General features: G+C 40.4%; 1 protein-coding gene across 7 annotated transcripts in view; it reads right to left on the minus strand.

Moving 5' to 3' along the window:
- Positions 1-27,501, minus strand: part of TEAD1 (TEA domain transcription factor 1) — a 159,998-nt gene that overhangs the window by 93,474 nt on the left and 39,023 nt on the right. For all 7 annotated transcript variants that reach the window (XM_084519843.1, XM_084519842.1, XM_084519846.1 and 4 more), the window contains exon 3: positions 11,161-11,414. In XM_084519843.1, the coding sequence (XP_084375969.1) occupies positions 11,161-11,308 (148 nt within the window). In that variant the 5' untranslated portion in view covers positions 11,309-11,414. The remainder of the gene's footprint in view (positions 1-11,160; positions 11,415-27,501) is intronic.

Genomic DNA, 27,501 nt, shown 5'->3' on the forward strand with positions numbered 1-27,501 from the left:
TTTTTTTTCAATACCAACAGACTGTTGGGAAGGGGCAGCCCAGCAGCTGCGGGTCACAGTACAACTGCGATAGCTGCGCAGGCTGTGCTTAGGCTGACCAGGCACCTCCATACAGTGTATATAGACATACCCTAACTCATTTTTCAGAGGCTTCAAATGTTGAACTCTTTTCCTAAGTGAAAGCTGAGAAAACCAATAAAGAGCCAGTTGCTTATTAGAAAGTCCCTTCCATTAAAGTTGAAAAGCCAATGGATAAAATACATCTGTGCTAACACAAGATTTCTTAAGATCTGGCTATATTAGGCAACATTTTTCCTTTTTAAGTTATTAAAGATGTAATTTATATAAAATCAAAAGAGAGATTTTTTAAAAATGATTTAGATACTGTTAGGATTTAAAGGGTCATAATCAATTTTGAAGTTAAGTCCCTACTACAGGGAATGGGATGAGTTCACACCTCATATGAGGCTATTACTTAAGTAAAGCTTGCTGCACACTGAACAAGCAATGTATTAATTTGCTACATGAAGGCCTAAGGTTTTGGGCTTTTTTTGACATATTAAATTATGGGGCATCTGCAAACAGATCCTAAATCAGAATTGCACATGGATTTTCCACACCAGCCAATTCAGCTTGCCCCTAGACATCCCTTCCAGCATTAATCACTCAACCACGCTGCTGTACTTCATATTTCTTTTACAGAAACAGAGGTCTGCAAGATTCTTAAACTCTTGCCTAGAAAACAGAAATTATTACTTATGTGGCTAACTAAGTTTTAAACATAAGGGTCCCAATTCTGCCTTCAGTTACACTGCCTTAAGTCTTTAACAACTCCATTAGATTTATAACAGTGTAACTGAGGAGGAAATTGAGCCCAAGATATTTTCTAAATCTGTAATTAAATAGCAGAATTTTAGCTTGGCACAGAGTAAAAACCTCTTAGATTATGTCTCTGGATAAACTACATACTTTTTTATTCCTTGAATAATGATGTTATGAACAAATTAAATCATCTTATTTTCACCAGCTTCTATATCATTCTGTGGATAGGACACATTCCACATTATCTCATGGAGCATCAACATAGAGCTAAATACTGCCTCACGCTCCCCTTCACTTTCTCACTCTTCTCCATATAGATGTGAGACCTTTCATAGATATCTGTTATTTGTATGTCGTATATAGCACCACAAGGATCTTTTTGTGTTTGGTTTCAAGGAGCTACTATATTAAACAAATGCCTAATAATAATAAAATGGCACTTAGCCAACTCCCTTATTAGAGGTGCAAGGCATCCTGTGGTCAAATTATGCAGAGATTGTACTTTTAAGAAGATGCAGCCTGCTCTCCTAGTGCACAGGATGTGGTGCAGGAAACATGGTTTTGCCACAGTTGTCCTAAGCCCCCCAAGGATCACTGGATAAACTGTGAAAGAGGCCCCTTCAGCATTAAACCATAGATGGCACTGGTGGGGAGAGGGCTCAGTTCCCAGCTCTGCTATAAAGCTCTTGATGACGTTGGACAAGTTATTTAATCTCTCTATACTTCTTTTCTTTACTGGGGTAGAGGCAGCTTGTAAAACTTCCTGTCTCATAATTTTAATATAAGTGGTCTTTTCATTGCATTTTTACCTCACTTTTATCTTTGCTCAGTATTGCCAGTTCTAATGCATCTTTCCTGCTGTTTCCTCGTTTGCTAACCTCGCACACCAGAGCCCCATGCCAGCACTGCACGTTCCAGGCCCGCAGAGGCCAGCAGGAACTCAGCACAGCTGCTACCAAACAGGGGCTGCAACAGATCTACCATCTTTGGGGCAACCAGGCCAAGCCAAAGGGTTTTCTGAGCTGTCCCATCTGCTAATGACACTCCTCTGGCAACCCTGTCACATAGTCCCTGTACTCTTTTGTCACTGCCACGCAAGATGGAAAATTCTGCACGTGGCTCCTCAGTACGCTTTCCCTTAAGGTAACTCTCCTCAGCACTTTCACAGCCTCTGGTGGTTAGACCTCCTCTAGCTAAAATTACATCATACTCTCTAAACATATAACATACAATAAAAGCTTACATACCTCACTTATCTAAACATACACCAACATACATACCTATTTAATAACTACTATGAGTGTGAATTACGGTATTTCTTTGCAGACAGCTCACCCAGTGGGATGCATACAGTAACCAAAGCACAGAAGGAAGGGTGCCAGCCAAGCAGTAGACAGTTTGTTGTGTGTATATCCCCTTGTTGAGGTCTTTTAAATCCATTTTAATTTGCTGAAAGAGGAATAAACTATATATACACACACACACACTTATTCACACATGTGTGTGCATGTACGTATATACCTATCAGTAAGCATTTCTTTCGTAAGTAATTGTGCTAGAAGATTTGACAACAATCTGACTAAGGAAGAACTAAACAATTGAAAATGCAATTCCTGTTTTATGAATTAAAATTTAAAGTCACCAGATCACATGAAGGCATCTGTTAATATAATTCAAAGACTACTTTTCCTACAGATAATTATTTTATTACTTATCTACAGTTGTCAACAATATCCACAAATAACAGTAAGCCTGCTGTCCCCAACCAAATGGAACTGGAACCACTCAGGTTAACATTTCATTTTTCTTGATACCTAAGATGATACAGTTACCTGTTAGTTTAGGGGTAAAACTCTGATGCTGAATACAAGTGGCTGAAGTTGCTTTTTTCATCTGTGCTCCCTACCCACTGGCATTGCTAATATGACATAAAACACAAATTAAGCTACAATTTCTATTTAAACAATGCTTTCTTTTTTCATGCTAACCAAACACCTCTTAACATTAAGGTAGAAGCAAGCAAAAGTGAAGCAACTTCAGGCAAATAAGTTTGAAATGCAAATGCAGTATAATCTAGATCACTTACTTCCACACAGATTGCTGGAATATGCTTCCTAACACCCTGCTTCCTAATACCCACAGGCATATATTCTGTGCTGCTCTCCCCAAAACTGCCAGGCATCAAGCTCGCAACCTTTGCCTGCAAACAAACCAACGTTAGGCCCAAGCTAATTCCATTTTTGCCCACTTGAGCCCAATCTTATTTCTTCTGAGGAAGACGACCAAACAAAGAATTGGCTTGATATTCTGATCTGTTTTGATGGTTTATACACAGGATAACCTCAAGCAAGCTTAGTGCCCCCTTACAAATGTAGGCCAAATTTTGTGCTAACAAAACTCTGTGGCAAGTTCCTAAATTCTATCAGATTGTATGGGTGCAAGACAGCCTGATCTCTGGATTTCTCTCTCATTTTTGAATGAGCTAGAAAGAATACCTCAATAAAAGCATAAAATCTGCCAATATCCAGGAAAATCCTCAAGAGGCTTGACCTAGTTGGAGATAGCTGTTGTAGGAAGGCTGTAATTAAGCAGTTGCAATAGCACTGACTTCTCACACTAGCAAATGTACATGTTGACCGCAGTTTCTATTAACAGTGCTTATTTGAGGTAACATTGTGCTGGTATTTGACTGACATCCCCAGCAACAAACATGGTGCTCAAGGATCCCTCAGTATTTCGATTTCCTCGTGCATCTGGGATGCACTGTTGTCCCTTGTACAATGGGTTCAAGAAGCCATGATACTTCCCTACATTTAAAAGAGTATTCATGACATGGTATTAGCACATTTATGTTCATCTCTCTCCATCTTCCCCTAATTTGTATTATTTTTGCTTTCAAAAACATGTCCTTAATCATGCAATGTAAAAATTCTAGTCTGCCTAGAACAAAAACAAAAAAGCTTAAGAGAAAGCTTTTTCTTTTAGCTAAATCATTACTTCCACTGAAAGTCTGTAAACTGTTAATCCATTAGTGTCCAATTCTTTAAACTATATGGTCAGACTGAAATCATCTGGAAGCCCAGATGCTGAGGTGTTTCTCTCTGATGTTCCAGGCCAAGTGTCCCACATTAAACTGTAGGATAGGAAAATATTCATATAATGGTATGACTACAACTTCTCAAGGGCATCACAAAAAAATCCTGCGTGCATCTGTGAGGAAATCCCTGTAAGACACAGTTACAATACATATTAATTTTGAATAGCATGGCCCTCTGGGAATTGTGTAAGACTCATGTCATAACCACTGCATTTACTCTCCAACAGTTAGCCTGAGCTCACTCTAGGTGAGGTGTGAGGCAGGATATCAGCCCATTTCTCTGGGAAACTGCACATCTCCAGAAAGCCAAAAATGCTGTAAGTAGTTCTTTGTGCTGCCACTGTCCCTTGTTCCCTGTCCTGTTATTTGTAATCACACCCACATTGTGCAAATCTACTAGGGGAGAAGAGGAATGTTGGGATGAAGTTTCCCTCTCAACATGGTTTGGATGCCTGGCTTTCACCACTCATCTCACTGGCCCCAGATCTGCCTGGCTTGAACAGCTGGCCAGGAGTCTCCAGTTCCAGCAGCTCTTGGATGCTGATGTGAGCCACCATGGTGGTGCTGCTGTGGTGGTTGTGCTGGGGTCAGTTTTTGACCAGTTTTTCTCTGCTTCCTGGCCAAATAAGTTGCACTCTGCATTGTCCAAGTCTCTCCATAAAATAACAATTTATACATTTTCCTCTCCTGTTTCCATAATGATGCCCAGGATAGTGATGCCTAACATAAATATAACTCCCCTTCCACACACCCTCAAGCACGTCACTGGGGATATGGATCAGTGGGATCCTGCTAGGATTGTAAGAGATAATTCAGCTGGTATTTGAAGCTGGTAAGAGCGGAGACACTTCTACAGTAATCTCATACTGGTCTCATGAAAAAGAGCGCAAACCTGACAGACCATCACAACTCCTAAGTGAGAGTGGGTCTTATTTGTCTATGTCAAGTTGTCTCTACGTTGCCTGAACCGAAAGATGTTCACCCTGACATGCTTTAAAGAGGGATCATCATTCTGCAAGGGAACAGATTGAGTAAATAAGTACATTTTCTTTTATGCTACCTATAACTCTTAAACTCTCAAGTACAGCACAACCAACTAACATACTACAACAGCCTGATCAAGCCTGTTTTAACTAACTCCTAGTGGAAGAGAAGCCTGTTCCTTAGGGCTTAAAAACTGTGCCTCCGCAATTACAGTATCACAAGTTCATCTTGTGAAATCAGAGTTGGAAGAAAAATGAACTAGTATAAATCACACTAGACAATCTCCTAAACATATCCTGGATGTTCTAGGGAGGTTGCATCACTTCTGCGCTCTCATTCTAATATGCATAATTTCTAAACAAGGGATTTACTAAAGAAACAATGTCATAAAGGAAAAACATCCTCTTATTCAATTTAGTACAGATATTTGAGTAGGAATAGCCATTAAATAACTGTTAAGTAGTTAAATACCTGATCTGTACCTACCCTTGTAGATTCCACTTAGTTCCAGGCAAGAACTAATTCTGCTACGAACTCCTCTAAACAAGGGTAACTAACTGTTTACCTGATGTCGTTTCCCATGAGCAGGATATGAACAACTTTCTGCAAGTCCTTCTTTATAAAGATGACTAAAGACAAGATACTTGTTACAGAGGACAAAAGTGCTAAAAAGCACTTCCAAAGGATATTCTGCTCTTTTTAGTACAAAATTTTTCAGCAAAACTTGTTAGTATTACTTACCCTTTCCTTTGGAATATATTATTCTCCTGACCCAACATAACCAAAGGGAGTACTTATTACATTGCCGTGCTATGGCTAACCTCGAACATCACTCACACTTTCAGACACTGTGCTTTCCACAGACTGCTCTCTTCTGCCTGCTCCCCAGGTAGGAGTTGATACCCTTATCACGCGCAGCTCTTACAATCCCACTTAAATTTTCTCTTGAGGACAGCAACTTATGGCAGAGGGGAGGGAGAAAAAACAAAAACAAATGAAACAAACCCCACCTCCATCTTGTGAAGACTAACACTTTATCCCAAATTGTTGACAATTTACTCTTGAAAGCCCACATGGAAAGATTAAACCCTGATCTCACACATTCCAGAAATGCTGGACAACAAGTAAGCCCCATACTCTTCATTTCTAATGACAGCAGAGCCTAACGCTCAGCTCACAAAAGCAGGTGGCCTTCTTGCAAGCACTGCATCGTGATGTTACAAGGATGTTACAGGATTTCAAAAATGTTGATAGGCAAAAATGTTGATTGATTGTTCATAAGCTGAGCAATTTAAGTAGTAACTTATCAAAAAAACTCTGTATCTTTGAGCCTTCATTTTCTTTAACTTTAACTGACTGCCAAGCGCTCTGCACACGCTTGCAACCACCTTCATGCATGCATTGTGCCCTGACGTAATGCAGTGTGCAATCACAGGACTGCAAGAACGTTTCTAGACAGACTTGTTTACAATCTAAGAAACCCAAACAGTAACTTTCATAATACACGTCTAATCCCCAGTGCATTTTGTGTATGTTGCTGTGAGACACAAAAAAAAAAAAAAAAAAGAAGAAGAAGAAAAAAAAGAACATATCTTTGTAAAATGATTGCAATAACAGATGAATAAACATGCAACCTGATACTTCACATCTGGTATTTCATCACTCCAAATACCTTATTCACATTCAAATATATTTAATACTGTGGAAACTTTATAAGGTACTGATGCCTTTATGGAGGCAGTAACTTGCATGGAACTTTTAAAATTAAAAACAATGGTAAAAATAAGTTACAGCAATTTACTGTATCCTGCATAAAGCTAGTTAGCTCACAATTTCCTAACAGAAATCCAGAAAGACACCTAGAGATAGCAGTTACCTACAGAATCACATAAGCCTAGAGAAAGGTGCTTTGGAAATGAAGACTCTTACTACTCACTGTACAAAAATCCTATCATCTGAACAGAAATTTCTATGGAAGTATCATTTTTCCTTTACTATCATTGTAACTCAGGCCAAGAGGTTTTATGCATGACCTAATAAATGTATACAACAGTTCTGAAAGGCTGCTATGCACCTTCTCACATTAAATCGTAGTTAGTCCTCTTTGTAAAGCAACCAAAAACGTCCTTCGTAAGTACTCATTAATGCACTCTTTTGTAGTTTTGATGTACAGATGAATACCTCCAAAGTAAATCACGATGACTAATTTCATTTGCAATTTAAGAGCTGATCACATGTTGCAGAAATTAAGATCAAATTATTTTTAAGTCTTATAGGCAAAAGCCACCTTTGCTACCTTAAGGCTGTGTTAGCAATGCTGGTGGTAACACATCTGTAAGCATTATTACACTTGCAGAAATTTATGTTGCTGTGGTATTGTCCCTGGAGCTGCACTAAAGCTGCATCTCAGTGTAGCTAAATTTCAAAAAAGACAAAAACATACACACAGGGCCAAATCCATTCCCGTGGTAACTCCAGTGACTTCAGTGTTACACCAGGAATAAAAGTAGGGCTGCATTTCACAGCAGCTTTCATTCTTCTAATCTTTTCCAAAACACTCTCCCAGGAGCAAAGACAAGCACAGGCAGATATCCTGCCAATAAGTGAGTTCACAGGAATTGCTAAGAGTAACTAAACTGTCAGCAGTGAAAGACCAACAATCTGAACAAAGTACAAATGCAGGACAGCCAATGCCCTCTAATGGGCTAGTGTTTACTATGTACTGGAGATGCAGGGGCACAGAAATTCATTTGAATTAATCTCTTAAAGGGAAATAAATGATAGGGTGTCCCACCTCAAGCTAGTGGCTGATATTTGCTATTTGTCAATTCATCTCTTGATGCTGTACAGATGAAAGAAATTCTTACCAATACCTTGGAAGACAAAGAAAAATGGGTCTAGCCGAGTCTTCCATGGGCTTTGCTCAACTACTTCCACAGAGGGAGAGCTTCAAGTTATGGATGTGTTCCTTTACCCTGCCACTCTGCTCAAAGATTTGATATTTACTCCTCCCTCACCTTCCCCCCTTCCACACTCCCCATTTGCTAGTCAATACCGTAGAAGTTAGTAGCAAAGCCAAAACTGTAAGATCATCTTGAGTGCACAAGCATATGCACACAGCAGGGGGAAGAGGAATGACATTCAGCACTTTCCTGCAGAAACCTTATCACTTGTCCCTTGGCCTTAGTGCGCACTCCCTTTCTCTCAAGAATTTCCAAACTAGGGTTCTTGGAATTTGCCCCCTCTGAACCAAAACAAGTGTCTTTGCTTCTTACCCAGTCATTTCCTATAAACTCAAAAACAAGAGTTTTATTAAGTTTTTATTTTGTTTTCTGTGGCCTTCTTCAAGGAGCCATAATCCAGGACTGCTGGCAGGCTGAAATGCTCACAGCCTCACACAGGTCATGACTGTCCTTACGACCAAGGATGCCCCAGGGCCACAAAGCACCATGGCATCCCCCTCCTTCCTCCCCAGCCACAGGGCCCCAAAACACCCCTCTGTGGGAGCAGGATTTAAAGAAAGTCTTCAGGTTCTCGCCCCATCTGGTGCCGTAAATTACTTTTTAGGGAGGTAAGGGGAGAGGGAAACACCCTCCCCTCCCCTTCCCAGTCCAAGATCACAGCTGTAGTGGAACAGCTGAAGCGATCTGGGCTGCCAGGAAAGGTCATGGCAGTCCCTCGGTGCTGCCGGGGTGGCTGTGCCAGCATCGGTCATGCTGCGACAGCCCTGGCAGCATGGCAGGCAGGGGCCCCGCAGCCCCTCTGTGCCCAGTGCACAGCCCCCTTCAGAAAGCTCACTTTCAATGGCCATTTCAGACCACCGCAGAGAACAGTGAAGAAACTCCGGCTTCTGGTTACATGGAAGTTGCGAAGCTCTCATTAAATCAAAGGCAGACTTAGAATGCTTCGTCAAGCAAAATCTCTGCTCATCTCCAAAGAAAAAAACTACAATTGCTTAACTTAATCCACACAGAGTGATCATTATATTTGCCACCACAAAGATCGTATTTGTTCTAGTGCCTATATCTAAAGGTAATTTCAGTCAGAAAATGAAACGGTGCTCTCCTGACCTTTTGTCATACATGGTTCACGAATTACAATATCCCCAACACTATGGAAGCTTAGAGATATTGCAATGTCTCTCTTGTAAGTGAAATAAACTTGGTACGCCACTAAAAGGCATTAAATTATTTTCATTATGCCACACAGAATCTAAAACACTTACACTGTTTTGATTTCAAAATCCTTGGAGAACAATTATGCTCTCAGGGCCATAAGACTCTATGATGAAGGCCTCAGAAACATGGCATGGTTTCAATAAATCCTCAAACACTACAAGGCAGTTACTCAGCTTAAAGAATGAAAACATGAGTTCATCCACTGCAAAGTCAGGATGTAAATTCTACTAATATAGTATCCTGCACTTCCTAACACATTTTTTCTTCCCAATCAGGATAACACTTTAAGTCAAGTTTTCAGCATAATGCACATACATCCTTTTTCTGGTTGAAAGGTTTTTTTAGGATGAACATTAATACATATGACATGCATATATGCTTATGGTATCATTAGCTAGCAGTAATAATCAGCAACTAGATACGCAAATGTGTATGAATGTATACGAATGTTTTCTATGTACATATAATTTAAAAAAAGGTAACATTCAGTATCAAAGCACCATTAAATTAAATCAGCGATTGTCAAAATGAGTGGATAAATATGTTAATTTCTTTAATTTATACTATATCACAAAGAACGCTTTTAAACAGTATAAATCAGATTTCAGGGGTGATTGCTGTGGATTCTGATTTCAAAAAAATGCAGCCACCCTTATTTTGGTTGATGAGGCTATTCCAGCCTAAGTAGAACTTTTAAGCATAAATACACAATACACTTGTTTGGATAGACATGCTCATGTCCTCCTAGAAAGAGCACAACCTTCCAATTAAGCAAATCATCTCCCCCTTTCCAAAGGGTAATAACAACAACAAGATGCAATCAAAACAGGCAGAAAATGGCAAGAAAAAGGGGAAAAGAGAAATTATGTTCCCCTGTATGGGGTGGGGAGGGGTAGAAAAAGAGAGTGAGATAAAAAGAGAGCAAGCAAACACCCGGGCAGGAAACCGGGGCCCAGCAACTTTCTGCCAAGGGCTGCTGAGATGCTTCACCACAGGTCGGTTTTTCCAGACACCACACTTCGTGTGGCCGCTGGGGTCACCTGGCAGCTGCGAGGGAAGGCGGGGGGGGGGGGGGGGGGCCTCCCAAAACGCCAGCAGCAGCAGTGTCCGTTTCCATGACCTCGGGGGGGGAGGAGGGGGGCCGCGGGGGCACAGCTGGTGGCAGCTGCAGCACCATCTGCTCGGGGCTGTGCTCTGGCCTGGCCACCCCCTCCTCTGCCTGGGGACAGCCCCAGCAGGTAGGGCGGCAGGGCTGCCTTCCCCTGCCTCCCCCAAAGGCATGGCCACTGCTGCCTGCCCACGGCCGCCCACAGATCGACGAGTGGGAGTAACAGCTCCGTAGGCCGCAAAGCAAAGTTTGCAAAATGGAAACAAAAAAAGCAACCATGCCTTGGGAGCAAGAGAGCTTGGATGAGTGGGACGGATGCAACAGAGGCCCAGACAGTGTGAGCAGATGTCAGCATCCCTCGATGGAGCATGTATTTATGGAATGCTGTCAGCACGTCATCTGATTTATAGCAGTCTGCACTGAGAAAACGAAAAAAAAAAGAAAAAAAAAAAAAACGAAAAAAAAAAGAAAAAAAAAAGAAAAGAAAAAGAAAGGCACAAAAGCACCCCCTAACTTGCATCTTTTGTTGAGAGGATTTTTGAACACAAGAACTTTATAGCTTCCCAATTCAATATTGTATGTTCTGCCATGCGGTCCTGCCACTGCATTTCCCGTTTCTCTTTCTGCACCATGTATTGCAAAAATAAGGAAAATGCTTACGTATTTTCTATGCTCAAGGAGTGACACATTTAAAAGCTTCTTTTAAACATTCCCCTTTAGGCAAATTATAGCATTCAGTAAGGACACAATTATGCATCAATATTGCTTCCAACTGCCAGCAGTGAAAAGACCGGTTGGGACCATCCTGAGCAACACATCAGCCCAGCAGAGCTCCCTGAACTTCACAGATTTATTCAAGATTTACTCCATAATTACTAAAATCAGAGCCAGAAATTTTGTAGAAAAACAAGCTGTCCTTTACAGCTCGCACTGGGACAATTATTTCCAAAGGCTAAATGTGCACCACTTACCATACATTTTGCCTTCATCTGATAAGATGATTTTCCTCCTCCCACATGGTGGATAGATAGCTAGAGCCTCCTGAAAGCTCTGTTCAATATCAGGGCTCCAGACACCTTCTGCATCATTGTCAATAGGTTTATCTGCAGAATCGCTCATTCTTTCAATATCTTCGGCAGGGCTCTCGCTGCCGCTCCAGCTGCTGGACTCAATGGTGATGGCTGGGGTCTCCAAGCTTAAGCTTGGAGTCGTAAAGGAAATAAACCTACAAAACAAACAAACAAGCCCACAGGGCATTAAGGACATGGAGCTTCAGGCACACATTTCTGGTTACTTCTGACTCTAAGTTAACAGCAGCTGAGCAGTAATGGGAACAACGCGAGCATTGGAAGCACCCAGGAAAAGTAAAATATTAACAATAACAGTTCTAACCTAAATCAGTAGAGGCAGAATGATAAGGTTGTCAGAAGAGGAACTCTACCACACATTTTCTACATCCAATTACATGAAGGCACATAGCATCAGGTTATATTTCACAGATTGACAAAATAGGTCTTAATACTGGGGAAAACTCTAAAACACATAACGTATTTAATCTGGCGTAAGACTGGCATCTGTAAAATAACAAACCAGACCCTCGACCAGGGGTAAATCAGTTTCCTTTCCACTGGCTGGAAAGGAAGTACCACCGTTTACATCACAGTGACCACCTAAAATAACTTAAACCTAAAACCCAAAATAAAAACTATCGTTCACATTCATCTGGATGTTGGATGTCATGGAGTAAATTGAATTACACTAGCAACAACATAGCTCAATGTGATTAACTGGGAAAGGTTCTACTTTTCAGATCTTACCCAAATATATAATACAATCAGAATCTGAGCTACGTACAAATGGAAATTGATCAAATGGTAATATAAAGTTGATAAAACGATAATACCAGAGAAAGGAATTACATGAAGAGATATATATTTTACCTGTTTTAAAAGGTCCCTGTCACAGAACCATAGCAGAACAAAAATTATAATCTTCAAGTCACTGAATCTATTTAATAAGAAATAATTTAATATAGCTGCACCTGCTCACACCACCAGAGCTACAGATCCATCAGTGTTCCTTTTATATTTTTGAGAGAAATACAACTCTGCTATAAAGATTTGCTCCAGGCAAAAAAGCTGCTATACCAGACCAAATTAATCTCTGGTGTAATTCTTTGTGAAGTCAGTGAAATAACACCAGGAACAGATTTGGCTCAACATGTCTAGGCATAATGCAGTTTTATTTTGAAAAAAAAAAAAAAAAAAAAAAAAAAAAAAAAAGAAGTTTGGTGACTCTAACTGATCTAAATGGATAGGAGTGTTCAAACATGCATGCGCTGCACACGCTCTTAAAAATCCAGTTAGCTGCCTGAACACGGAAAAAAAAAAAAAAGTATGTATTAAACACTTAATCAGGGGAGATGAGAGCAGGTCCCTTCTATGTGCAGAAGAAGGGGATGTCCCCACCAGTCCCTCTCCAGCTTAACGCCAACACCTTTCAGCAGACTCTCAGTACATCCTAAACAGGTGAGAAGTGGCACACTGGCAAACAGCTGATGGAAACAAAGGGGACGTAAGTAAGTTGGAGGCTACAGCAGCTCTGGAAAAGCACCTTTTTGAGCTGGAGAACTCCCTGAAAGGAAAAGTATTTACAGCTCTCCTCACCTGAGCTAACCAATGAGACCATCACTAGATCCCAAACCTGACAGTCCAGTCCATCAGAGGCTAGGGAGCCTTGAAAAAAAAACTGAGCTGAAATGGGGAATCTGGGAGTGGTCTTGCAGTCTCACTAACCAAAGTTACTGGTCTCACACCTAAAGTATGAGGTATTTCCACTACTCTGGGCTTTACAAGGCACTTTGATAGATCAGCACACATGAAATGGACTCTCAAGAACTTTAGTTTCCCTACTTGAATGTCTTTTTCTACAGAGAGGCATCTCTTAACTTAGCATTGGTTTTAGCATTTCAGCACAGCTTAAGTTAGTGCCTACCCACCGGAAATCTCAAGGCTAACAGCATCTCGAATGCCTTTTAATAACTGATAATGAGGCAGGGGATGGATTCCCAGGGAAATACACACAAATGAGGAGCAGGAGCGAAGTCTGCCCAAATACACCACTTATTGTCTGAGAAATGCAAAATGTGCCAAATTTTTTGAAGCCTCATCACAGAGAGGGATATGTAAACATTTGTAAAATAGTGAACACAATCCTTCAAAATTTTCAGAAGGCTGAAGGCTTGATTCAGCTCTCAAGACTAGAATCTTACACTCAAGGTTTAGTGGAACAAACACAGCAATATTGGGAAAGAACTGACAAAAATGATCATTTGCATTTAAGCCTTCAAATAGAGGTGGAATTTTAGGTAAATGATGTAATTAAACCGTGACTGGGATAATTAGCAGGGTTTCAGTTTTACTGCCACAGTGCACAGAAAAATGGCTACAGGAGATTTTACTGGCCTCACGTGATCGAGACCACAGTTCAGCATTTCACCAAAAGACAGCACAGAGCAGGACTGTTTACTAGGTCAGTTCTTCAAATGTGACTTGGGAAGGAAATCCTTCCCCTCCTCGATCACAGGGACCACATCCTGCAACACACAGCACAGCCACCGGCATCTTTCCCTGCAGCCCAACCACACTCTGCTTACAAAAATCTGCCACAGTCATAGCCTCAAGTCTTATTATCGTCCTATAAACCAGTCCTTGTTATTGCATTATGCTGAAATAATAACTGAAATGCACACAAGGAAAACAGAGAGGCTCTAAAGTAATTAATGTTACTTGATATTCATGTTAGATCTTGCATTGTGTTTACAAGTGAATTTTCACTAATGTGCTATCTCCCTTCCCATTCCTTTTTACCTATTTGGCTATAATCTTGAGGCATTAGTAGCTACCATAGAAGCCTCTAAAATATAAGACAAGCAAGTGTTTCTTCTAGAATCTGTATGATGGGGTATGGAGCAACCTCCTGGAAAAAAACCCTCTCATGTACTAAAGGTTGTTATTAGTGATTTCCATTTTGGTGAACGCTGACACTGCAGATCAAGCTAGAAGACCAAGGAGCGAGGAAACCTTGTACTGCAACCACTAAATGGCTCCCTATTATTTCACAAAAATAATGAGCTACTCTCTTAATCAGTTCCAGCCCAGCTCTATGTATCAAAAGGCAATTCTACCTCGTCTTTAACTTGAATTCTAAGGATCCAACTATGATTAAAAAATTCAGACCTATTATGTATGAGTTGAACATGATTATCAAAAAATAATACAACTTGTCAATAGATGAGCTTTGTTGCACATTTCTAATGAGCAATAAACCTCATGTGAGAAATATGGTCTTCCAGTCCATTTCTGTAAAAAAAAAAAAAAAAAAAAAAAAAAAAAAAAGCCTTCCATTTATTAATAAACTCGAAATGTCCTAATACAAACTTTTAGTGGAGGAAGCGTTAATTTCCTGGAGGCAATTAACAAAAACAACCAAAAAGGATCCATTTGCACGTGAAGTTAGAGAGCACATCAAGTTGAAAAGTTCTATATTTGCTTTTTATCATGTTAATTTTTACAGAACCGATTTCATGCTTGTATTTTATGCTAACAAATTAAAATACCTCCATGCTTCCCAGAAAAACAACCAAATAAACCTTACCAGATTTTGGCTATCCTTTTTGTACTTTCTAAAATTGCTTAAAACATACTGCTACAGTTTTGGAGTTCCCTCTTCAGAGTTTTCCTTTTAATACCAGTCTCTCTGACATATACTTCAAGACAGTTTCCCTTGTGCCTAAGGTCCTTTAGTTACCACTCTGAACGGTGAACTCTTGCAGCTGATTTCTATTCCCTCTATTTAAGCCAATTCTAAGTATGACTGGCTTTCTCTGTAGTTTTTGCAGGACATGTAGGCTGTGCATAATGGAGGTATGTTCCCCTCTCAAACAACATGATATTTTCCATTTAGCAATGGAGAAACTAGCAAGGACAATATTAGATTTAAAAAATATGTTTTATAGAAAATACCCATTTATTACAGCTTCATGAGGTGCAAGAAATTACTCATCTTCATGATGTTCACTTGTTTGAAAAGTTACTTTAAAAACTCAGAAGAACAAGGAAAGCAGATCAAACCAATGAATTTAAGCAAAGCCAAATGGCAGTCTGGAACATCTTATCAAGGGAACAGTTTATTTGGTTGCATAAAGCATTCTCTTATGCCTTCACTACATGAGCAATACAAACCTGGACTTGCCCAAGAAAGTTGCTGCTCCCAGACCAACAGCTGAGATCAATAGCTCTTCACAGGAGTGTAGGACAAGTGCAGATTTAAGGCCTTGATATGTTTCATATCCTTCAGTACTTCTACAATGAACTAACATGCAAACATTGTTTTTCAAGAGTCATGTAAGCTGAATCTTTCTTTTTAATGTCCTGCAAAAGCTCAATCATTTTATCTGCTTGTTCCTTAAACTTACTTTCTTGAATTTCAGTGTACAGGTGCTGAAGGGTGCCTGCACTGAGGTGTCACTTGCATACATGCATAGCCACTGGAAGAGGTTTAATATTCTGCAGGTACTGGTGCAGGAATATAAGACTGAAAACATGCCTTGGCTCTGAGAGGTGCCGGGGCGGGAGGGGGAGGAATTACATCTCCCTGGTTTTCTAAATTCTGTCTACATGAAAGAGATCAAGTGCAGATATTTTTTAGATATCCTGCAGTGGCATCTGCAAGAACTTCCAGCTATGAATTTCTAAGCTAAGAATTTCTGGCTATGAATTGCTACAGAAGGTTACCAGATAATTTTCACAACTAGCCCAGTATTTCTAAACCAGCTCTTTCATAAAGATCTTAATTATTGATGTAAAAATGTCAAGAGTTGAAGTGATTAATTACACTTTTAAGAATATATTTTTAGATTGTGAACAACTTCATCTTAGCTTTGGTTCTATAAAAACAATGGGATCAGGAATCCAACAAGCTTTTTATAAACACCAAGATGATAATGAGCAGATGAGTAAAAACCAACTAATTCTAAATTTGCAGATGGCAAATTTTCTCTCACAGCTTGAAAAGTTGCAGGCCCATGGGATTTGCCTTGTGCTTTGTGCTGCAGTGCAAATCCACAGCTGGAGTGCTAAGACTTCAGGAAAGTACTGCTGGAGATAATCCAGAGGAAGAAAGTTATCAGATCTAGAAAACATGACCTACCAGGAAAGGAATTGGGTTTGTTTAAATTTGGAGAAGACCGATGTGAGAAGATAACCACTTTCAAATAAGGAAAAGGTAACAGCAAAGTAGAGACAAAGCTCTGACATTTCTGCCAGGGAAAGGACAAGAAGCAAAGACTATAAGTTGCAGTAAGAAAAACCTACGTTAGGTGTTTGGAAGACCGTTCTGACTTCACAATCAGCCACGCAGCAGAAGTGATCAGTGTAGGACACTGGGAAAGTGTAGGGGAGGACAGGGGTTGTTGAGAACAGGCGACATGAACAGTTCTCGGGAGTTATGCAGCTCTGCTTAACCCTGTCTGAGGAAGATGAACACACTATATTATCCCATGAGACTCAGCAGCCAAAAGAGAACATAAACTGCCCCAACAGAAGGAAAGTTGGAGCAGTGGGAGCGTATCCTTGCTCAGGCAGGGGAAAACCCAGGTGAGACTCAAGAGACTCCCCAGACGTGCTGGCAACAAGCCAGCTCAGTCAGCAGCAGAGCAGAAACCCAGGGGAAAGCAGGCTTCTTACTGCTGGTGCCCACGGAGCTATGTGCTGCTCTACTCTGCACAGTTCCCTCACCCAGCTGCTGGGCAGTTTGCTATGTGAACATCACTTGTGAAAGCCTCCCGTGAAGCAGTTCATCAAGACAGGGAGAAGGCAAAGCACCAGGCAGAGAAGAGGGCTCCTCCTGTGGTTTCTCTGCATGGGGGCTGTAGGAGGCAAGGCTGCTCCAACCCTCCCTTCATATGACATCTGTCAAAACGCCTGACTCTCCACATCACACCCAGGTTTCTGAAGTTCTTCTGCATCAACTACAATAAATCCAGAATGGGTATAAAGTGTGGATTTCATTAAGATTTGTTTTGCTAGTCCAAAGTCAGCTAACTCACAGCAACAGTATGAACAGTGCTGCTATCACTGCCAGTGCCAAATTCTTCAGCAGGTCTCCATGGCAGGCCAATTTCTTACTGAAGGAGGAACTCAGCAGGGGAAGAATCACAGCATCTCCACGGCATACAGAGAACCACCTCTGACTCTCTAACAAAGCACACCTGAAAAAAAATCCTAGGTAGGAGCCGTCTCCCAATCTAAGGAAGCATATGGCATTTCAAGGTATTAAAAGTGAAGCTTTTGTTAAACTTTATTTTTTCCAACTAAAAACAAGCTGAAATTTCTACCTTGCCAGTAAAAATATATTTGCAGTATTTATGCAAGTCAAGAAATACGATCAACATTTTTTGGAATAAAAAAGATTAATTTTTTTATTCAAAACAAATGCATACTCTGGATTTTGTACGTGTGATATTTAAGCATGCATGGATTTTTCTGACTCTTTGAGGTGCAAATGGCATTACTTTCAAGAAAACACAAATATATTTAAGCAATTTTATATTTAATTTACCTTTACGAAGAAAAAACAGTATGAAGAATAAAAATGTAAATCATTTACAGAGCATCCAGTGGTAAAATCATTAGCTTAAAATGTCTTTATTGTATTTTTGTTACAAGGTCTACTTATCATCAATTATTCCCTCTAAGAAGAGAGAGCACCAGGAGAGAAAAGAAGCCCATTTCTAGGACAAAGTATTCCTTTAAAACTCAGCCAGACTAATTCAGCCATTCATTTCTGCCACTGAAATGAAATAAAGAGTTTTAATCTGTCTGCATGAACACTTAAGAAAAAAAATAAAAATCTGATGCTGTGCTTTGTCTGGCCATCAAATAGTTGCAACCAATGATGCTTCCATACATTTCCTATCTCAAGACTTAATCCTACTAGAGACCAGAACTAGTTTAAGTTACCATTTCTCACTTGGCATTCAACCTGTTTACTAACTGCAAGCTACCAGCTTGTCTTTGGTTTGTCTTTGGGACCTGTGGAGGACTAACACATTCAGTTCATCTACAGCTACAAAGCACCTGGGAAAAGCAGCACGACTATTTTTTCTGAAGCGATTGTATTAGTCAGTTAGTGAAATCAGGTGTTACTTTCCTCCCCTCCACTACAGCACTCAGTTACACATAAAAGCAGTGGGAAAACACAGTGCCATGCCAGTGCGCAAAATAACAAAACCATGCAACTTAACATCAATAAAGTGATAGTTTCCTTTAGTCTGCAGCCAGCTCATCTGAGAAGATTTACACATGTAGCTTCATGAACTGTGAGGAAACTGTGCTGCTGAACAAAGCATTACTTAGATCTGCAAGAGTAGATACAGACATACAGACATAAACATGAAATTCGGATTATATGAACTACTTCTGAAAAGAAACAATGCATTCTCCTTGAATTGCTCATTTTTCACTTACAGAAACAGATTACTCAGCAAAGAGTGGGCTGATGTTAATACATGGGAATTCTTCCCTTTGCATACAGTTTTCATCTCTCTGCACTCTTTATGCAACTGAAAAGAGTATTTCTTACCACTCTGAAGGCCTTTTTTTTTTTTTTTTTCCAAACGATGCTCTTGTTAATGTATAATTATTGCTGTAAGGATGCTGAATCATTGACTCCAGCCCAATTTTCTTTTCCATTATTTTTAATTTCATAGAAATTACTAAAACGATTCACCTTCTATGTGGGGAAACAGCCAGATTCTGACTGTGACTTCAACACACTCACTTGGTTTGTGCTAGCTCACCAGGACCCCTCCTGCAGACAGCTACAGCTTAAAACGGCCCGCAACATCTAGCCAGTGCCCAGCAATCCAACACACACAGTGCTTTGTAAGGGGCTACACATGGCTCATGGTCCATGATGGGCACTGATTACCAAGTTATCACTGAGTAGGTGAATCTTAACATATCAGTTGTGAATCCCTCTCTCATTACGATCACAGCTGTTCAAGAAACAATTCCTTCCCTATGTGATACTGAAGCAGTCACATTCATCCTAGGTGCTAGTGCTCATTTACACCCAGCTGTTTTCAATTATAAGAGTGTTCCTGGGATTTATCCCAGCTCAAATACTGCATTATGGTAGTAACCAACAAAGATTATTCTAAATATGACTTGGCACTCATAGGAATGAAGAACAGCAAGCACCATGTCTGACTTGCTTTCGTTAATTGCCAACATGAAGCAAAGAAAAGGATAAAATATTTACCAGCTCTTAGAAGGAGAAATCATCCTTTCTGCAACTGCAGGAGGCAACTGTGACACACGCCAGCTGCTGCACTCTGCAGCAGGCACAGATTGGGCACCTACCATCACCGGACAGGGATGGCTTGTGAATGGCAGCAGCAACATCTATTGCCAGCCGAACACCATGGCATGCCTACCCCAGCTGTATCGCAGCTCAGGATTTTCTATGGTAAAAGCTGTAAGACTGTGAAATGGGGATTATTAATATGTCACCCATTTGCCAATTATCCAGCTTTCAGAAGAATGCTCTGTGACTGAGGGGAGTCTGCCTGCACCTGGCAGGTGGGCTCCAGTCCGAGGGCCGTCCAGGTGAAAGGGCTTGGGCTGGCCCAAGGACAACTATTCACCACGGAAAACACCAGGCCCCAAACTGCCCTGTAGCAGCTCTGTAAGGAACACTCCCCAGCCCTGAGACCTGTACATAGAGGCCACAGTACAGTCCCTCAGGGCAAGGGCAAAGCCACTGCTTTACTTGGGGTGTGTTTACAGAGCGTATGTTTGGCAGTTCACTATAATTCATCACACTGTCAGTGCATGTAAACAGAAAAAAAGAAAATTAGCATATGTATCTACCAGGACAATAGGTTTTAATATATACAAGGCTAGAAAAAAGGACACAAAAGTAGATGTAATTCTTGCATAAACCTAACAACAGCCTACTCCTCGAATGCCTCGGCTCAGACACCCCAAGGAGGCTCAGGCAGGGATTCAGTCTTCACAGGGGCTCCGTGCCTTCCAAGTGACTCTACAACTTATGAATTACAGTAGAAAAGCCCAAAGAAAACAGACACTGGTCCTCCTTCAGTGTTAAGTGGTGTTCATCTCTCCCTATCCTTCCATACACATAACCTTGGCATCTGGACCTGGATACAGACAAAAATGCCCTGCATACCTTTGGAGCTAGCCATTTTGTACACTTAATGGTGTTTTTGCCACTGCTCCAATCCCATCTACCTGGGAGGAGGCGAATGATGTAAACACAGTCAATGGCTTTCATATGTGCAAACAATCTTTTCTTTGCAGTTTGTTGTAACTGACTTCCCACAGCATCCTTGGGAATGACCAGTTATTTTTTACCCCAAAAGCCAAACTGGATCTATTAATAACACATAACAAGTATTATAAATATTAGACTTAGGTAAATCCTTGATCTCTGGTGTGTTTCTACCTTCCTGCTGGGACCACATATGATCCATTGCTCACACGTATGACAGACCTGGCACTGAGTTGTTCTGTCTAGACCTAGCCCTGAAACCATTCGTTCCCCCCAATTCCCCAAGCCTCCCCAGTTTTATTGGTGTTCCCATGTCACACAGACATGTGCAAAATGAGCTCCAATCATTCATGTTCACAGCTCTCTTATTTTACTCCAAACATATGAGTAACTGGTTTCCTGCTCCAATATCAGATTTTTCTTTTTTTTGATTAATTTGTTTTCAGGATGAAAGGTGTTTTTTTTTTGTTTGTTTGTTTTGTTTTTTTTCCACAATGGCTGCAAAAACATGAATGTTCACTCTAACAGCTCTGAGTGAGGTGGGAAAAGGGACAGAAAGCCACCTGCCTGAACAACTTTATGTATGTTCAGTCAGGAAGGGGAAAGCCAAAGCTATTTGAAGGGTGGTCCAATGTCTGACTGGTTCATATGTAACCTAAAACTTTCATCTACATAAAAAATATTTTATATAATGATTTAAGTATTCTGTTAAAAAGTTACAAAAAAGGCACAGTAAAGTAAAAGGTTCGTTCATTTACTCAGGTGCGTTTGTTTAAACAAGAAATAGCCACAAGATTAACCCTTTTTCTATACAAAGCTGAAGAAGGACCCTTCTTTTATGAAGCAGGAGAAAGGCAAGTTTTGCGACTTAGGCCTGCAACATCTCATTGGCCAAATACACCTCTGGAATCCCGCAGCTGGCACCTTTCATCCCTCAAGTCTACTTATTCTCTGCTTTGCAGATGTTATACAAACACTCCTTTATGTAAGTGCAAACACACGCTTTCTCAAACATACATTGAAAGACCTAACTTTTAGCGAAAATTCATTTTACAAATTAAGAAACTGTCAAACATTATCTGTAAGCTGCAGACTCATTAAAGTAGCTACCTGTATCTGGTCTTTAGAAAACAGGACACTATAGATACCTCATGCTCACCTGAATGTGCCGATATGGTACATGGTAGAACCAAGAGAAAATAGTTTTATTCTGCTTTGGTGTTACTACTTGAATGCAGCCCTGGGCTCTGATCCTGCCAACACAGAGCCATTTTATACATATGAATAATCACTCCAAGTTTAATGAAGCTCTTTGCGTCTCCATTAGCAATTGTTTTGGCTGGAATAAGACACTGCCTATCAGCCCTGGAGGAGCCTGGAAGGAGAGGAGAGATAACACTGGGAGGCTCACTTTGGGAAAGGCTGTGGTTTTCTGGTGATAGAACACAGAATCACAAGACATTTAAAAAAAAAAAAAAAAAAAAAAAAAAAAGTGAAATCACAGCACCACAGCCTTCAGCAGAGCTAGGATTTAATCCTAGTTTCCTAGCCTTGTTCTAACCAACTCTGAACAGGAAATTTCACAAACCAGCATGTAAGATAGGACTTGGGGTCCTATCTGGGATGCTGGCTAGTCCCAACTTGCCTAGTGGCTTGTCTTCATCACAAGCCAATACTGCAAATCCCACCTTGTGCTTTTGTGTACAGAATAAAATCAAAGTAATAATTTTGTTTGCAAGTGCAGGAGCTGTCAAATAAAAGTATTTTAACTGTTTTTGTTTTCCAACTGCTAGCAGTAGTGTTATGAGCAAATTACCTGCCACATTGAATTTTAATTCTGAGTTGTTTAACTATGTGGTACAAAGGAAGCCTCCCATGTAAGGAAATGAGCAATTCTACATTCCAACTACTTTTTTCCATTTCACACTTGCCTTCAACACCTAGCCTTCACCAGGCAGCAAATGCATTGGAATCAGCTTCACTTCATCAGCATGACTGCCTCCTATGGGTAATGACAGATCTATAGCTTTCATTTTGTCCATTATGGAAAATTTATTTCTGATATTTCAAATCCTCCTGAGAAGTAAGGATGCTTTTATGTGGCAGGACTTGCACCTTCTACAAAGGAGCAGAAAACACTCCCCTGCTGAGATACTGAAACAATCCCAAACTGTGGCAATCTTTAATTGCTAAACATAAGTAAGACCTACAATGACCAGCAATAGCATTTTCAAAATCCAATATAATAGTTATGTAGTTATTCTGCACTTCTCTTACAGTTATCACCTGTTGAGGAAGCAATTTCTATCTTAAGCTCTGACTTATATTTTCAGTCTATTTCAACTCCTTGTTCACTGTAGCTTAATCCTACTTCAGGAGGTGTCAATATTCCACAAAAATAACTTTGCTGGCAACCATTACAATTGTGATTTCACTGGATGATGGCAGAGTTAAAGGCAAGATGGTGCAGTCCAGGCAGCAGAAAACAAAACATACATATAAAGACATAAACAAAAAGTACAAGCCTGCGAACTAATGCTTATAATTCTACTGGACTTGAAAAATCTTGAATTTAACAGAAATACCAATTTTACATCACACTGGCATTTCTCCCACAGCGCCCCCTCCACTCACTGCTCAGTTTCATGGGCTATCATCACCAGCTTCTTTTTCTGCCTGGCGAATGCCTTGCATGTCCAAAACCTCACTCATTAGTTTTGTCAGTAGACCCAAGTGCCTCTCACAAGCTGTCCTGACAAAAGCATGTGTGCCTTTTGAAGAGGCAGAGCCATGACTCCAGGGTTTCCCTTGGTTGGCTGAGTGTGGAGTTGCAGGCCTGTCTCATGTCAAACCTTAGCAGACCTCTGCCATTTTTCCCAACCTGAGTCACGCTTCGGCCACGTTGCAGCTGGTGCTGCTCTTGAAAAGGGAGCACCGAACTCATATGAACCAGCACAGAAACCTGTGCTGTCGATTTGCACTGCTGTCTGCTTGTCCATGACTGGGCCTGGCATGCTACCACATGTAGAAGATAGGGATAAGAAATAAGCACATGGGATTTTCAGAGGAGACTGTCCAAAGCAATGTGAGAAACACATGGCACATTAGAGAAAAAGAAAACACACGGATGTGTGTTGCCCTGTACTGCTCTTCCATCAGGACCACCATCAGTCCTCCTCCATTTGGTGGGAGGGACACGAAAGGGGAGCATACCCTTGTGAAGCTTGTTCTAGTTCTCTGTGTGGGTTATCATTGCAACAGTTGGTCATGTTTTCTCCTTTTTCCAGTGCCAGAGCTGCTGTTGTGCCCTCAGATGCCTGCATGCTGCAGGCCCAAGGGCTGCCCTGTCACTCACTCATGACAGCCATGTGCCTGTTCAGGCTCCTTCAGCCAAAGCATGCCTCGGCACCTGCTCCTATGTGCAGAGGCAGCAACAAGCTGAGGTGTTCTCTGAGCACATCTAATCTGGAGGCCTAGTGCTGTCACCAGGGTGATGTAAACTGCCTACTGTAGCTGATTTCAGTGTATGTTTTCTTGATAAGACTGATCAGGTTCAAGAAGACCTGAAGCAGTTGCATTGACCATACATTGCCTGTGCTGCTCATGGAATGGCACCAGCACTACAGCATCCAGTTCAGTCTTCTGACCAGCATGGGCAGAAATACCTTGCCAGGAGCAATGTTGAGTATTGGAGCTGCAAGGTCTCTGAAGGAGACAGAACAAAGTTTCTCAATGTTTTTGATATAGTTTTATCATTCTAATTGGGGTCTTCAGGAGATAGTTTTGCAGCAAATGTGAAAATATATTAAATTCTATAGGTTATCCAGAGAAAGAAGAGACACAATATAATTCCCATAATGTTTTCAATGACAAAGAAGTATCTCTGCACACCATGGTCAAGAATACCTGCTAAAACTAGCTGATTGTTTCACGGTCTGGTATAAATAGCATGCTTCTAACTCTTGCATTTTTTAGTTTCTAAAGGTTAGATAATATCAAAATGTTTATGAAGAGCAGTTAATGTTCATTGCATGCAGTTACCATTTATCGCATGCACTCAATTCTGTATGGAAAAGTTTTGTCAAGCTGAGAAAAATACAAATAGACTCAATTATTCATACTTTTAAATTACAGTAAATTACATTTGCTCTTTAAAATTACCTCTGTTTCTCATAATGTTGTCTAAACACAAAAGTTCCATTAACTCAATAGATGCTTTTGTCATTGGGAAAACCAAACACCTTCAGTATGGCTTCTCCAGTATGTTTCAAATTAGAGGCGGTTTTGTGTTGATAGCTGAGACTTTAAGCTTCACTATTCAATTCTCCACCACAAAACACCATTAAACTCCTTTTTTTTTTTTTTTTCTCTCCTTTTTGGAAATTCAAGATCACAGGCTTTCCATTTCCAGTCCTTGATGGGTAGACCTATTTAAATCAGAACAATTTCTGGCCTTACACAGTAAGCAAATGTCAAAATGGCAAGTCTCAGAGATGTGGCTGTCAATCCTGAACTGTCTAGTGGTATTTCAAGTGAATCTAAGTATTAGTCTTCTTGATTCTTCTCCTACTTAAGACACTGACTAGCTGCATGATTATTTAAGCCTTTCTGTGCTTTACCATAGCCATTTGCAATATCCCTTGAGATGAGAAGCTCGATCAGGCTGTGATACACTGCCTTCAAAACCAAGCAGGCCTTTTTCTACTTACTGACAGTAAAATCCTTGGAAATCATAGGCAAATGTATTTCATTTGAGTATTTTTATTATTAAATGAGTATGAAGAAGAGGGAAAGAGTGACCCAGGTAAAAAAGAATGACCCAGAAAGGGAATGAGCCAGGAAATGACCCAGAAAAAAAGAAAGTATTTTGGCTTTCTTCAGACAAGTAGTTGGTTTCATCAGATTACATTTTCATTTTATTTTATTTGAAAGTATAACAAAAAAAGAATTGCTGATGAACATTACAATAGAAGTAAGTTTGGCTCTTAGTGGAGAAACATTATGACTTAGAGCCAAGGACATTTATTTTTCCCATTTGAATTACTTTTTGAACAGCACTTCCTGGCTCAATGTCACTGCACCACAGATAGATATGATAGTAGATAAATGTGAGATTTTAGACCAACACGAATGTTGCTTTTATGATGAGTACATTTGTTGTCAGAGCTCAAAGGTGGTTTTATTTCTGATATACACAGAAGATGTATAAAATACTGTTTTACTAATACATTTTTCTTTTTTAAAATAGAACACAATTTATATTTTTGGGCACTGTAGCTGCAATTTGATAGTTGGATTTACTAACCATGTGGATTTACGGTAAGAAACTCTTCCATTTTCTTTCCCTCTCTAACTCACCTTTCTGCCACCTTGATTTATTTCTGTTCCACAGCTGTGCCCACCAAATGATTCTTACTCTCACTCTGCACTTTTCCACCTCTTCTTGCAGCAGCTGACGCAAACTAAAACAATTTTTCTGGGAATGTGAAATTAATGAATTCTGTGAATTCTCACAGCAAGAATTCAATGTCCAGAATGAAAAGGAACAATTTACTAAGTGGAAACAAACAAACAAACAAACAAACAAAAAAAATCTGAAGGATAGAAATTAAAATTTAGAAAAGTTAAGAAATTCTTAGTTTCTGTTCTACCATTAGTAGTCAAGACAGCACACCAGTAAACTCTCCATGTAGATGTTCTCTCACAGATTCTACCAAGTTTACCCACCTCATGTATTTACAGCACTAGCCACCATGGGTAATAATTGCTTGAGTTACATAAATATAGTAGTCATGAACCCCAAATATCCTTTCAAAATTGGCATTGCTGCTTCTAAAACTGACAACACAAAACCTAAGCACAAATATTATCTAAAATGTGAACCAATCCAAACAAATAATCAAAACCAGATCAAAACAAAACAGAGAACAAGCAAACAGTGAAGACCGATGACATCAAATTAGTAGGTAAAACATGAAGAAAAACCTGCAGGAGCCTGCTGTAGCTCCAGCCCGTGTGAGCACTCCGCAGCAGCATAGTCACCCTGGCACCCTACAGGCTTGTTCAGCCCCATGCCTGTCCAGCAGGGAGCTTCCCCTGCAGAACATTACACGGGGATTCAAAAAGGCAGAGCCCAGGGAGAAACTGTAGCCCCGTGTTTACAAGTTAATTACTGAAAAGTTACTTAACCCCAGGCCATATACTGATGTAATGAGCTTGGGCATCCTTAAGTCTCTCAGAGAGGGAGCTAAAGGCAAACTGCCTGGCTTGCCTTTACTTCTGAGCAGCCTTGTCCCAGTGGTCTTCTGTGTGTATACGCTAGACAACACCCCTCCGAGGCAAGCTCTGATGGACCAGTAGAACGAGCAAATGCCAATTACAGGGACTCTCTGGAAGTGCAAGCCAGCTGCCAGTCACACAGAGATTTCCAGCGATAACAATTATACTTAAAAGCGTCACTACATGTTTGAATGCATTTACACATTCTCCTATTACTCTCTATTTATTATTAATGGCAACTCAACTAACATCAAGGCCCCAGCGTGTTCAGCACTATAGGTGTACAGAGGGACAGAAAGCTCTTGCTCCGAGGAGTTTATGGTCTAGTTATAAATGACAGCAGATGGAGGGCAAATATTATGAACTGTTCTGCTTTTCATCAGGAAATGTAACTCAAACAGGTAACAATTTTTAACCATATAGAAACAATTGAACATAAATCAAGTATCACAGGTTAGGCTGCAGGAACATCCTTGTCAATCTTGTATGCCGTGGTGACAGTGGCCACTTCCAAGACAGACAACCAGGCCCCGAATGGTTTAGAGCCATATAGATAGTTTCCTGTATAGAGATTTTGCAGGAAGCAAATGTGAAATTTAATTTAGCTTTCTCAAGTCAGTCACAGTCATGTTTATATGCAAACGTGTATTTGAATTCACGTTGATTCACCAAAGGAC

The sequence above is a fragment of the Aythya ferina genome, assembly GCF_964211825.1.
Source record: "Aythya ferina genome assembly, chromosome: 5".
Classification (NCBI taxonomy): domain Eukaryota; kingdom Metazoa; phylum Chordata; class Aves; order Anseriformes; family Anatidae; genus Aythya; species Aythya ferina.